The sequence below is a fragment of the Zosterops lateralis genome, assembly GCF_965231275.1.
Source record: "Zosterops lateralis genome assembly, chromosome: 9".
Lineage (NCBI taxonomy): Eukaryota > Metazoa > Chordata > Aves > Passeriformes > Zosteropidae > Zosterops > Zosterops lateralis.
Genome location: NC_139769.1, coordinates 29,493,356 through 29,505,968, shown reverse-complemented (window position 1 = coordinate 29,505,968; position 12,613 = coordinate 29,493,356). Strand labels below are relative to the sequence as shown.

Sequence of the window (12,613 nt, the reverse complement as noted above, 5' to 3'; positions counted from 1 at the left end):
AGGAGTATCCTCTTTCCCAGCCTGCTGCTAATTAATTAATGAGTTTGGTTAGGCAAGTGTTTTAGATTCAATTAGGCTGTAAAGTTAATAGCACAATGAAATAAGCAATGGGTGAGAAGCTCCTACGTCTGGTAGCTATTAGAGAGGCTTTGTGCAGAGGGCCGGGCTCATTTCTAGGAGCAATCTGCTCCATGTAGCCGCTTAAGATCTTGTGCTCAGTTATTATTTGTACTACACCAGTATTTAGGAGCTTTCCAGGGCAGCAGCGTGGGTGAAAGCAAAAGTAAACAAATATTATTCTCCCTGCGAGCTCATGGAGGACCTGATTCAAGGTCTCTCAAATATCCAGGGGGTTGTGGAGCTGTCTGCTAACAGTTTAACATGTGCATTTCATTCTGAAATCAGACTGCCATGATTCTGTTTAATTTTATCCACTCTGGATTAAATGAAAGAGGAACAAGATGTATCTTCCTCTGGAATAAGCAGGACAAGCTCTGTTTAGATACAAGAGATTCTGGGCCCCTCTGGCAGGTTCTTTAATGGAATTCCTGCAGTGCAGCACTGGTAAGCTCAGCTATCCACTCACCATGGCCAGAGGCTGAGAAAGGTGTCAGCCTCCATTCCCTCTGTGACCATCCTCAAAAACCATGAAATGCACAAAGCTGCCTTCCTGCTGCAATTCATGTCACCCTTGAAGCTCCTGTGATCTGCTCATTTTCCCCTCCAGGTTAAGGTTTTGGGGTTTTCTTCTGAAAGAGCTCTGAGGTGCCAAGAGATGTGTTGGAGCTGCACAGACGGGAAGACTGCACTCCCCTGCAGGTGTTTCATAGTCACAAGGTGGTATTTGCAGCCAGTTGGTCTGGACACCCACTTGAATAAAAACATGGACTTTTCCAGAGCTGGAAAAAATATGCTGGGGTCCCTGCCCCCTAAAATCAAGGAAACCCACTTCTGCTTATTAAGAAATTGAGAAACATCATTGGAAGCAAAAAGCTGCTGTGCTGTAGTTGTAATTCACATGGCCATGCAGGATGTCACTGGAGAAGGAGCACCCCCGCAGCCTTTGTTCCCTGTGCCTTTCCCAAAGGCTCCTGGCCTGGAAAAGGCTGAGCTGGGGAACATCTCTGCACTACTGAGAACCTGCACAGTGCTGGATAGACTGGAGCTGAGGCTGCCCCATCCCTTGGGGGTGTTCAAGGCCAGGCTGGATAGGGCTTGGAGCACCCTGGGATAGAGGGAGGTGATCCTGCCCAGGGTGGAAATGAGATGAGCTTTAAGATCCCTTCCAGCCCAGCCCATTCTGGGATTCTAAGTGCTCCCCAGCTGACCTCTTACACCTGTCATGCTCTACTCCATTGAAATGATTTTTGCTCCATTCCCCTCTTCAGTCACAAGCTTTCTCTCTCTCCACTGTGCCAATCTTTTCTTGCCCACCTGACTTAAAGAAACAGTTGCAATCCTAATGAGGCATTTGCTAGGAGCTCTGTAATCCTGCTGGTTCCAGCTCTTCCCTCTGCCCTTGAAAGACAAGGAGAGGGGTTCACACCTCCCTGATCAGGTCCTGGGTTGTTCTCTGGAGGAGAACACATTGGCTGTGCTTAGGAAAGACAAAGGGTGAAGTTTGGGACAGAAGCCCAGCTGGGGTGTTTGAGCAGCAGTCGGTGACAGGGCCCTGAGCAGGGCACGCCCCTCGGTGCCTCTTCAGCCTGTGTGAAATGATGGAATGGCCAGGGAAAAGCAGGTAAAGGGAATGCTGCGCACAGAGACAGCCCAGCAAAGGAAACACACCAGAAATGAAGTAGAACAGCCAAAGTTTGCTTTTTCTTCCTGGCAGCCGCATGAATCACACCACAGCCTGAAGCTCGAGCCGAGGACTGTGAGTAGAAATCAGTTGTTGCTTATTAAGAAGTTTTTATCTTTACCTCCAGTTACTCATGTCTTCTGACCTTCTGCCTTTGCCTTGCCACAAACACACACAAACATACAAACCCATGCTTGGCCCCTTGAATAAACTGGTGACTAATGTTCATAGTTCCCTTTAGTTGGCACTTTGGGGCCAGGATCTTTTTGTGTGTCTGTCCTGTTTGGGCCAAAGACTCTGGATCTTTCCTGCCTTTGACAGATAGAGATGGTGTACCTGAACTCTAGTTAGTTTCTGTTCCTGTGTGCATTATATTACCCTGTAATGTGTGATGTACTACATATGTCATGCTATCCATGACCCATTTTACTTTCCTGCACCCTGCTCCTCCCATCATATTTCTTCTTTTTTCTAAAAAAGATCATCCATCTACCAATATATCCTGCCAGAGGAGCAGACTCCTCCTAGCACTGTGTCCGCACGTTAACCCCGATGTGCCACCTTACAGCCCTCCCCATGCACAGTCATAGGCGAAATCCTCTCTCCTCACTCTCCTGAACATTTGGTGAGGCTCAGCTGAGCAGAATTTGGGTGTGGATCTGAGGGAATCCCTTTTGCTATCCAGGAAGCAGAGCTTTAGCTGTGCTGAAGAGACTCTGGCACTGTCCAGCAGACCTGTGTGTCTGCGATCATCCGTGCTTGGAAGCACTGGAAGGCTTCCCTAGGAATGGAGTGGGCAAAGCGTATTGCTGAAGAAAACATTCTGCACAGCTCGTGCTGGATTTGGCAGCACAAAACTCAGTGCAGGTTAAACTGGTGGAGTTGAGTTACTAAAGAAAGCCAAGGCACTTGCAGAGCTCAGACCACCTGTGATAAACACTCTGCCCTGGCCATTAAACCTGCGTCTAGACGAGGCCACGGGGCCGGGCTGTGCTGCTGTTCGCAGGGGCTGAGCAAACCACATCCTCACGTCCTGGCGCCGCAGGAAACTGGAATAACACCGGCGATATGAAAATAGCGTGTGAAAAGCCCAGACCTCCCACCGCTCTGGAGCCGCTCCTTTCAACCTTCGCTCCGCCGTCCAAAACACTCCCGTGAAATCTCTCCCCGGAGTCACTTTAGGCCGCGGCACGGAGAGCAATTAGTTTTAATGGCATTAAATGGATCCCCTCACGCGGGAGTGTCAGACCACCGGGCCGGCGGCCCCGGGCGGGCCTGAGCGGGACAAGGGGACGGCAGCGGTATTTAAAAGTGTCTTTAAAAAAGGGTTTTGTGGGGCGGCAGCGTGTCCAGCCAAGGGCAACGAGTCTCGTGAAGAGTCCACAGAACATCCCTGAGGAGCGGCTGCGGGAGCGGGAGGTGCCGGGCCCGGAGGAGGCTCAGGGCGCTCAGCGCTGTCCGCAGACACCGACAGGAGCTGCGGCCAGCGGGGCTCGGCCTCTTCTGCCGGGAGGACGAGAGGAGATGGCCCAGCCGAGACCGGGGACATTCAGATTAGGTATTAGAGAGAAACAATAAATCACTGTCAGGGCGGTCAGGCACTGGGACGGGCTGCCAGGGAGGTGCTGGAGTCACCGTCCCCGGCCGTGTTTCGGAGGCGCCCGGGCCCGGCGCTGGGTGATGCGGTTTAGCGGTTCCAGTGGCACTGCTGGGTGCACGAGTGGACTGGATGATCTGACAGGTTTCTTCCAACGCTGCCGACTCCACGAGTCCCTGATCCCAAGGGCACCTGGAGGGACACACGCCCTCACCCGAAATGGCGGCCGGCGCTTCGCGGGCCGCGCCCCGGGCGGTGAGGGCGCTGCGGCCGCCGGCCGGCAGGGGGCGCGCGAGGCGGGCGGCGCTGCCGGGCGGGCGGAAGGACGGACAGACGGACGGACGGACCGACAGACGGAGCGGCCGGCGGGGCCCAGCGGCACCGGCACCCCCGGCCCGGCGGGGACAGGTGGGCCGCGGGGCGAGGATGTTGTCGGGGGTCGCCGTGGGGTGTGACGGGCGGGCCGGGCCCCGCCAGCCCCGCTGGGACGCGGAGCCGCTGCCGCCCCCCGGGGCAGGGAGTGCCCGCGGCGGCGTGTGCGGGGCTGAGCTCCCGGGGACAGCCCCGCAGTGGCGGCTCTGCCTGTGCCGCTCCCGCAGCCCGCCATACCCGGTGTTCCCGGGGAGCCGGGGCTCTGCCCTGTGCCCAGGGTCGGACCGGCCTTGAGGGAGTGCGGTAGAACCCCCTTCCTTCCCAAGTTGGCTGCTGATGGCCCGGCTGCCTGCGAGGGTCTGCTGGGGCAGGGTGCCGGGGGGGCATCGGAAGGTGTCACGTTGGGAGACCTCTGCCTTTGGGAGCAAAGCCCCCGGCACCGCCGAGAGCACTTCCAGCAGGCTCTGCTGGCGGCGGAGGTGGCGGGCAGGGCTCCCGGGGCTCGGTGTGTGTGTCAGGTGAATACGGCTGTCATTCACTCCACGAGGAAGCTAAATGGAAATTCCACCCCTTTCTGGCAGCAAATCCACATTGTCCTTAACTACCAATCCCACTGCCTTTCCCTGCCGAGATCCTCTCTGTCCCTCTGTGTGTTACATCTGACGGTCATGTTTTACAATTCATTGAAAATGAGACACAAAAGGTTAATGCTCTTAACTGAGAGTTGCGTAATGGTTTGTTTTGGCTCTGGAGAGCCACACCTGGGCACAGACCTTTGCAGATGCTTTTGCCAGCTGGCGTTTCAGTAGCCATAAAAGAACTAGGAAGCTCGGGGTGCCGCAGGCTGGCCCATGTTTGACACTGGGAGTTGCTGGGCGCCTCCTGAGAGGAGCTTCCCTGGAGAGAGGAGTGTTTGCAGCCGGCTGTTGTAGGCAGATCTCAGGTACATCACATGAGGATGACGCTGGTGTTACAATACTCGGCATGAGAAGGACGTGGAACTGCTGGGGCAAGTCCAGAGGAGGCCATGAAGTTGATAAGGGGACTAGGGCACCTCCCCTGTGGCTGGTAGGGTTGGGGTTGTTCTGCCTGGACAAGGTTGCATGAAGACCTCCTAGCAGCCTTCCAGGATCTCTAGGGGCTACAGGGAAGCTGGAGAGGGACTCTTCATCAGGAAATGTGACAGGACAAGGGCGGAATGGCTGCAAATTAAACATGGGGAAAATTAGTTGAGGTGTGTGGAGAAAACCCTGTGAGGGTGAGGAGGCCCTGGCACAGGGTGCCCAGGGAAGCTGTGGATGCCCCATCCCTGGAAGTGTTTAAGGCCAGGCTGGATGGGGCTTGGAGCAGCCTGGGATAGTGGAAGGTGTCCCTGCCCATGGCAGGGGAGATGAGCTGAGCCTCTTCTGACACAGACCATTCTATGACTGCTCTAGCTGTGTGTGTCTCTGAACCCAAATATGTCCCAAGTGCGTTTGGAGGAACCTGAGGCAGCAGGTCAGCCCAGGTACTTTCAGGTGTCCTGAGTGAAATCTGAGTGAGAAATCATTGAGGCAGAACAACTAAATGAGGCCCAGCTGGGACAAGCAGAATACAGAGAAAGGCATTGGCTGTGCCCAGGAGCAGCAGCTGGTGCCTTGCACACAGGTGGGGAGGGATAACCTGGGGCAGCCAGGGCAGAGCTCCCAGGATCTGGCTGGAGAGGAGAATATTCTGTCTGGGGGCAGCATGAATGCTTTTGTGCCAAAGAGCTCACAAAAAAAAAAAAAAAAAAAAAAAAAAAAAAAAAAAAAAAAAAAAAAAAATATCCAGTTTAGAGATGTGTGCTATTGCTGCATTGTTCTCTCTTCACCTGTCAACCCCTCTGTGTAGTGCTGGGAAGCTGCAGTTTAGACTTCCATAACTTTACCTTTATGTCTTAAAGATCTCATTTAAAGAATCATTGCTGAAAAGGTGCCGATCCATGCCTGATACCAGAGAGGAGAGAATGAAGAAGCTGCAAGTTCTGTAGTTAATTCAGTTTAGATTTTAGGTGGATCAGGACACAGAAGCTCAATTAAAAGCCCCTCTTCTCCCCCCCCCCCCCCCCCACCCCATTTCAGGCTGCAGGGGTTCTTGTACCCTCTGGAGGGTTAAAGGAGCCAGGAAACTGTAACCAGGTCTTTTTCCAAAGGCCCTGAGCAGTTCTGACCTCAGGGCTTGTGGGAGACCTAACTGGAGACACAGAGCAGCAGGTTTGGTGGAACAGCTCTGCTGGGAAGCTGGGAGACTCCTGTGTTGTCTTCCTGAATCCTCAGGTCATAGCTGGAAACAGCCACAACTAACCAATTCTCCAGTTGAAAAAAAAAAAAAAAAAAAAGCTTGGGGGTGGGCAATTTCCCTCCACTTTTCCTGAAAACAGGGATTTGCTCTTTCCTTCTGATTCTGGGTGAAGGTTTGCTGACTTCTGTGTGCAGGCAGGTTCAGGTCTCACCCGTGGCCTGTGATCAACAAGCCTGATGATAGAGCATGTGCTGGGTCAGTGTTTTCCAAAAGAGCCTCTGCAATCAGTGTGTTTGTTTTACTGGTTCTGTATGTGAGGAAACAGCACAGAAATCTGTGTCAGCCTCTTCCTGACAGGCTGTGGGAGGAAGGAAGGGTTGGCAGGCAGAAGGAGTATTTGTCACATGGAAAGAAGGTGATCAAGGGGGAAAACATACTGCTGGAGGAGGGTACCTGCCTATAGATAACCTGAAATTCAGCTCGTAATCCTTCCTCCTTCACTGAATTCTTTTCTGGCTTGGAGAATTGAGGAATGGTGTTTTTAAGAAAGCCAGAGGCTCCTTGTGGAGTGGCAGTCACACTTCCTAACTGCTGACTGTGCTTAATGCCAGTTAAACCCTTGGAATGGGTGTCTGTGTGGCTGGGGGTGTTGGTGGATCCTGCTTTTGGTGGATCTCAGCTTGGCAGTCGGGTCAGGGATGGGCTGTGGGTGCTGCACTGTGTCACAGCTGGTGGTGATGCAGTGCAGTCCAAGCCCCACTGCTGAGAGCTGCTCAGCTGTTGGTCCAAACCCTTTTGTGGACACTGGGTTTCCTTTACAAAGTAAACTTTGGGGATTTTGTTCTTGTCCTTAAACTCAAGGCAAGGATACTGGCAGGAGGAGGTTCTTCATGGCTGTTCTGTGCTTTGCAGAAAATGCTCTGAATGTGAACTGGACAGCGCCCGCTGGAACGAAACCTGTCCAAAGAAAATCCTCCTTCCCCCAGAGGCTGTTTGTGGTGGGGAGGGCACCTCTGCAAGGGATGGGCTCGGAGAACAGTGCTTTGAAGAACTACACCCTGGAGGAGCCGCCCTTCACGCTGCCCAGCGGTCACACCATCCACCCGGCTGTGCTCCAGGATGGAAAACTCGCCTCTGTGTTCGTGTACAAGAGGGAGAACGAGGAGAAGGTCAACAAAGCTGCCAAGGTACTGCACCGTGCTTGGGACACACTGCACAGTGTTCCTCCTTTTGTTGGCAGGGTGGGAATCACTTTACAGGGGTCAAACCCTTGGGAGTGAGAGCAGGAGAAAAGGTGGGAGACAACCTGGCCATGGGGCAGGAAGGGGTTGGCAGCTGCAGATTCAGTGTGTGCTGACTGATGAGGACAGCAGTGCCTGCCTGCCTTTGAGGGTGCTGCCTCCTCCTGCAGATGCAAGTCAGGGTCTTTCTTGGGTGAATCCCACCCAAAATACCATATTTATTATGAGTAAGACATTTATTCTGTGTAAGATTTTCTCCATCCAGTGCCAGCAAGGAGCTTACAAGACAGATGGAGAGACAAGAACATGTAGTGACAGGACAAGGGGAAATAGCTTCAAACTGAGAGAGAGTAGGTTTGGATTGGATATCAGGAAGAAATTCTTCCCTGTGAGGGTGGTGAGGCCCCGGGAGAAGTTGCCCAGATAAGCTGCGGCTGCCCCTGGATCCCTGGAAGTGTCAAGGCCAGGCTGGGCAGGGCTTGGAGCAACCTGGGATATACTCGAAGGTGTCCCTGCCCTTAACAGGGGGATGGAACAAGATGATCTTTAAGGTCCTTCCAACCCAGACCATTCTATGATTCTGTTTCAGTGTATTATAAAAAGTTCTGCAGTCTGAGTGAGGAGGTTTGTTGGGTGAGGAGCAGAGATGGGCTGTGTGAATTCCATGAGAAAACATGGCTAAGGGGGCAGGACTAAGCTCTGCATGTGGAGGAGATGCCTCAGAGGAGGTCTAACAGACACCTTTTTTCCCGGAAGCACCTGAAAACCTTGCGCCATCCTTGCCTTCTGCGCTTCCTCTCCTGCACTGTGGAAGCAAACGGGATCCACCTGGTTACAGAGCGGGTGAAGCCCTTGGAGATGGTCCTGGAGACACTCTCTGCTGCAGAAATCTGTGCAGGGATCTACGATGTGTTGCTGGCACTCATCTTCCTCCATGACAGGGTAGGTTCTCCTGGCAGCGTTGTCAGGCTCTGGTGGGAGATGGAGGAACTGTGACAGTTGTACCTGAGCTTGTCTGGGTGACTCCTTGCTGACTCCTGCCAAACAGAAATACACGTGTCCCACAGTTCTTGTACACTGAAACTGCTAAAATTGGCTGCTTTGGAGGAGAAAGGGTAATTGAAAATGTTGTGGAAATGAGGGAACAGGCATTTCTCAGTTCAGGGATCTGCTTGTCATGCTTCTTGCTTTAAGGAAATAGGATTGCTTGGCCTTGGTGTTTGTTTACAGCCGTTGGCCCGTGCCAGAGATTGGTGTCACTGCTGCCCTGTCTGGGCACTGTGTGTTTGCCCAGGACTGCAGGTAAATCCCAGCTCAGACTGTAGCTCTGGAGTTTTGTGCTCACAGTTGGACAACTTCCCTGGATTTACAGTTGCATTGCAGGGGCTGTGACAATTAGAGCTTTGTCTGCTCTAAAACCATGTCCCTCCTGCCTGGCACCTGCTGGTCACCTACAAAATCCCAGAGGAAATGTGGGCTTTTTTGGCAGTTTTCCCTCAGGCCCCTGCAGCACCTAATTAGTGCTGATTAAGATCTTACATCTTCATCTATCCCCCAAGTCAGTTACCCTTCTTTTGGTTTTTATGTTTTAGGGAAACCTAACACATAACAACGTCTGTCTGTCCTCACTGTTTGTGAGTGAGGATGGGCACTGGAAGCTGGGAGGTATGGAAACAGTCTGTAACTTCAGTGAAGCCACCCCAGAGGTAAGAGCCAAGCCAAGGGCACCCTGGATGCTCAGGGGAGGATTCCTGGCCCATGGAATCTGGCCATCTATGGATCTGAAGGCCCAAGTCCTTCCACTTAGCTCGATTTGCTATTAAATGTGTTGGCTCACTTCCAGCTCTGTCCTGAATCTTTGCTCTAAGGACACCATAAGTATAAACTAAAATGTCCCCACAAATTAATTCTCCATTAGCCAAAATGCAGCTCCTTTTCTAAGGGACACTGCTGGCTGGAGAGTGAGAAATCTTTGCCCTTCTGGATTGGTAAAAAAATAAAAAAAGAGCAGGAAGATTCAGGTCGAAACAAGTCCTTTAAGGAAAATAATTTAAATGCCTCCTTAGCTTGTGCTGGTGGCATTTTCACTGCTTGGTAGCAGAAAGAACAATTCCTGTTCTGATTTCTGCTGTCTGCTGTGCAGAGTCATTGCAGTAGCAGGCACAGCCTGCCCTGGGTTCCAGCAGAAGGGGCAGGGGCACAGCTGCTGCCACCACCAGCTCGTGGGCACAGCCTGCTGTGCTGCTGGGCACTGAGGGGACATGGGGAGGCTCAGGGCCTCTCTTGTCCTTGCAGTTCCTGACTCACGTGAAGTCGGTGCGGGACCAGTCGTGCATCCCCTGCGAGGAGATGGTGAGTGACAGCTCCAGGAGCTTCCTGCTGGCAGCACAGCAAAACGTGATGGAAAGGAAATGTTTTTACATTCATGTTGCATTTTGTCGTGCCTAAATGGCATGGAAGTGGCTCTTGAATAATACCTGAGGTTTCCTCTGTTCCTTTTGTCCCTACTCTGTCCCATCCCTGGTTTGGGAATGGTGTTGGGCACAGGTAATACTGCTTTTCAAACACTTTGTGTTGCTTCCAAATCATCAAAGTTTTCAAAAGTCAGAGTAGTTGCTGAGATTGCCCAGATCACTGTGGTTCCATGGTTGTGTAAGTCTCACACAGCCTTTTCCCTACCTGTTAGTCACTTCCTAGCTGTTGAGAATCCGTGGAGCTGCTTGTGCTGAAGGAGCATGCTTCTGCTCTCTAATTACTGCCTGTTTCCATAGAAATGCTCAAAGCTGTTGACTGCCTACATTCACTGGGGAGTTGTTTCATCATGATGGAGTTGCTCCTTTGGGTTATAAATTCCCTAGTGGAGGAATTTTTAGCACAATATTCTAATTGTAGGGTACACAGTGGAGCTTTGGTGCTATAAAAAGAACTGGAGAGTGTATATGGTGGGGGGTGAGAATAAAGACTTATGGAAAACACCTCATAAGCTCCTGCTTTGCTGGTTTCTTTGTTTCATTTTCAGTCTGCAGACTTCAAAATCCTGCCCAGCAGCTACGGGCATGCAAGGGACGCCTACGCCTTTGGGACAACGGTTGAGAATCTCCTGACAGTTCTCAATGATCAGGGTGAGAATGACACTGGTTTGTTTTGCTGGTGACAGGCCCTGTGGTTCATTCCCTGTGTGGCTGAACATTTCACCTTTAACTGCAGCTGGCAGGAGTGCTGTGGGCTCAGTGGCCAATGTTTGTTAGCAGACCTTGGCTTCTCTTGTGTTCCCCTTTTCCTGTGGGGACGTGGTCAGATGTGGCTGGAGGTCACCAGTCCGAGTGACAGGAGCACTCCCAAACTTGCTCTGGTCCTACCAAGGGTTATGGATGTGGCACGTGAGTCATGGGTGCCACAGCTGAGCAGGGACTGCCACTTCTAGCAGAGAGGCAGCAGAGGAAGTTTCTTGGGAGAATAGCAGCACTCCTTGGAGGCTCAGTAGCCAGGCAGGTTAGGAAGAGAAATGGAAAGGCTATTTTCCCTTTCCTTTTGTCCTTTTGCTTTCAGTTAGAGCTAAAAATAAGTTTTGGGGTTGGTGGAGGACTCCTGAACATATCTTGTTCAGTGTGGAGAGAAATCTAACTGTAGGTGCTCTGGATTTCAGTTTCAGCAGATATTCTCTCCAGCTTTCAGCAAACCTTGCACTGTACACTGCTGAATCCAGACCCAAAGTGTCGCCCACCACTGTCCAGCTTATTGTCTCACGAGTTCTTCAGGTAAGGACAGGAATGTCAGGCCTCTCTTGGTCTTGATACTGTTTTTTTCTGTCTTGCAAAGCACCAGTTTTGTGAAGGTGGGATGGGAGTGCAGACTTAATCCCTGCCCCTGGCAGGCATCTTTGACAAAGAGACACCTTAAATGAAGAAGGTGTTACCAGCCCTCCCAAGGAGGTGCTGAGCAGCAGCCTTCAGGTGTCACCTCCTTGCTGGCACTCTTGATTCACCAGCATTTGACTTGGTCCCTCTGTCTCGTTCTCTCTGCTAAAGGAGTGGTGGGGTTGTAGTCTCTTTCTTCACTGTGGGTGGTTTAAGCATCAATAAGGATTACACTTGACGGCTTTTGATTTTGTGCTTAGGAATGATTTTCTGGAAGTTGTGAATTTTCTGAAGACCTTAACACTAAAATCTGAGGAAGAGAAAACTGAATTTTTCAAGTAAGTGAAGGAACTGTAATGTGGAAGCTTCAAATTTCAGAATGATAAAGCACAATTCTGCAAACGGATTTGGAGGGGGATAAACCTGGGAGGGCTCCTGGCCAGAGGTACTTCCTCAGGTGGCAGATTTGGTGGCTTTGGCAGAACATTGTTCACTCTGTAACACTTTGGCTACTCCAGTCAAAGTAAGAGTCCTGTCAAAGAGGACACTTCACCTCTTGTTTCCCAATTCCTTGTGGCTGGTTTGGCGTTTGGGAGGAGCAGTCCCTGCTGGGCTCTGCATCATCCTGATGCTCCCCAGCCTCAGAGTGGTGCAGCTGCCAATTAGAGAGTTTGCAATAACACTTGTTGGGTGAATTAATCCTGTGGTGCCAAGAGTAAAGCTGTTGCCTGTAATGGACGTCTTGGCTGCAGTAGTGGAACATCTTGCAGTAAGTTCCACTGTTGTGGTCCCCAAGAATTTTTCTGTCAGGAAAATCATCTGTGTAATCATGGCATTATCTAGGCCTGAAAAGGGGAGAAGCTGAATTTTTCTTTTTCCATATAAAAGTGCCTTGGTGTTCTCACAGAGCTGTTTTCCTGCTATTTTATACATCAGTTATTTTTCATTAGTTTGAGGCTTAAGTGAAGGAAGTAAGAGGAGAATGGGGATCCTTAGCAGGAACATTCAGAGTGGTTCTCACTATCTCTGTGTCAGCAGTGTTTACTGAGGGAGGGGATGAACATTTGCTTAAAGATAGGGCAGTGTTGCCCTTTTTATCAGGCATAGGGGCCTTCACAGCATGTGCACCCTTCTCTTGGTCTCCTCCAAGTGTAGAGAAAAAGCAGTAACTGATAATTAATACTTCAAAAATGAAAATCTGACAGACAAGAGCAGTTGCACAAAATCAAACTCTGATAAACCCAATCAGTACTCTGCTGGCTTCATTAGATGGAAGTGGTTTCAAAATGGGATTCCCTTTGTGCAAGAAAAACTTCCCTTGTGTGATAGAACAGTCTTTTCCAAAGCAGCAGGAAAATCCTTGTGATGGACCAGGGTGTGGAGTGAGAGGAAAACTCTCTGCTGCAGTTTTAACTGTAGCTCTTCACAAGGGATGCCAGCTCTGAGGCAGTTTGGTGCCCCAGCAGCTTCCTGTGCCAGCTGG

At 51.2% G+C, this 12,613-nt stretch overlaps 2 protein-coding genes across 2 annotated transcripts in view; one reads left to right on the top strand and one right to left on the bottom strand.

Annotated features, from left to right (window-relative positions):
• Window positions 1–3,721: 3,721 nt before the first annotated feature.
• The window catches only part of SCYL3 (SCY1 like pseudokinase 3), a 15,384-nt gene continuing 6,492 nt past the window's right edge, over window positions 3,722–12,613 (top strand). The window contains exons 1-8 of the mRNA XM_083867467.1: window positions 3,722–3,806; window positions 6,945–7,219; window positions 8,030–8,215; window positions 8,866–8,979; window positions 9,569–9,625; window positions 10,293–10,395; window positions 10,920–11,031; window positions 11,391–11,468. Of these exons, the coding sequence (XP_083723593.1) occupies window positions 7,055–7,219; window positions 8,030–8,215; window positions 8,866–8,979; window positions 9,569–9,625; window positions 10,293–10,395; window positions 10,920–11,031; window positions 11,391–11,468 (815 nt within the window). The 5' untranslated portion in view covers window positions 3,722–3,806; window positions 6,945–7,054. The remainder of the gene's footprint in view (window positions 3,807–6,944; window positions 7,220–8,029; window positions 8,216–8,865; window positions 8,980–9,568; window positions 9,626–10,292; window positions 10,396–10,919; window positions 11,032–11,390; window positions 11,469–12,613) is intronic.
• FIRRM (FIGNL1 interacting regulator of recombination and mitosis) overlaps window positions 8,198–12,613 on the bottom strand; it is a 27,340-nt gene continuing 22,924 nt past the window's right edge. The window contains exon 25 of the mRNA XM_083867468.1: window positions 8,198–8,310. Within this exon, the coding sequence (XP_083723594.1) occupies window positions 8,238–8,310 (73 nt within the window). The 3' untranslated portion in view covers window positions 8,198–8,237. The remainder of the gene's footprint in view (window positions 8,311–12,613) is intronic.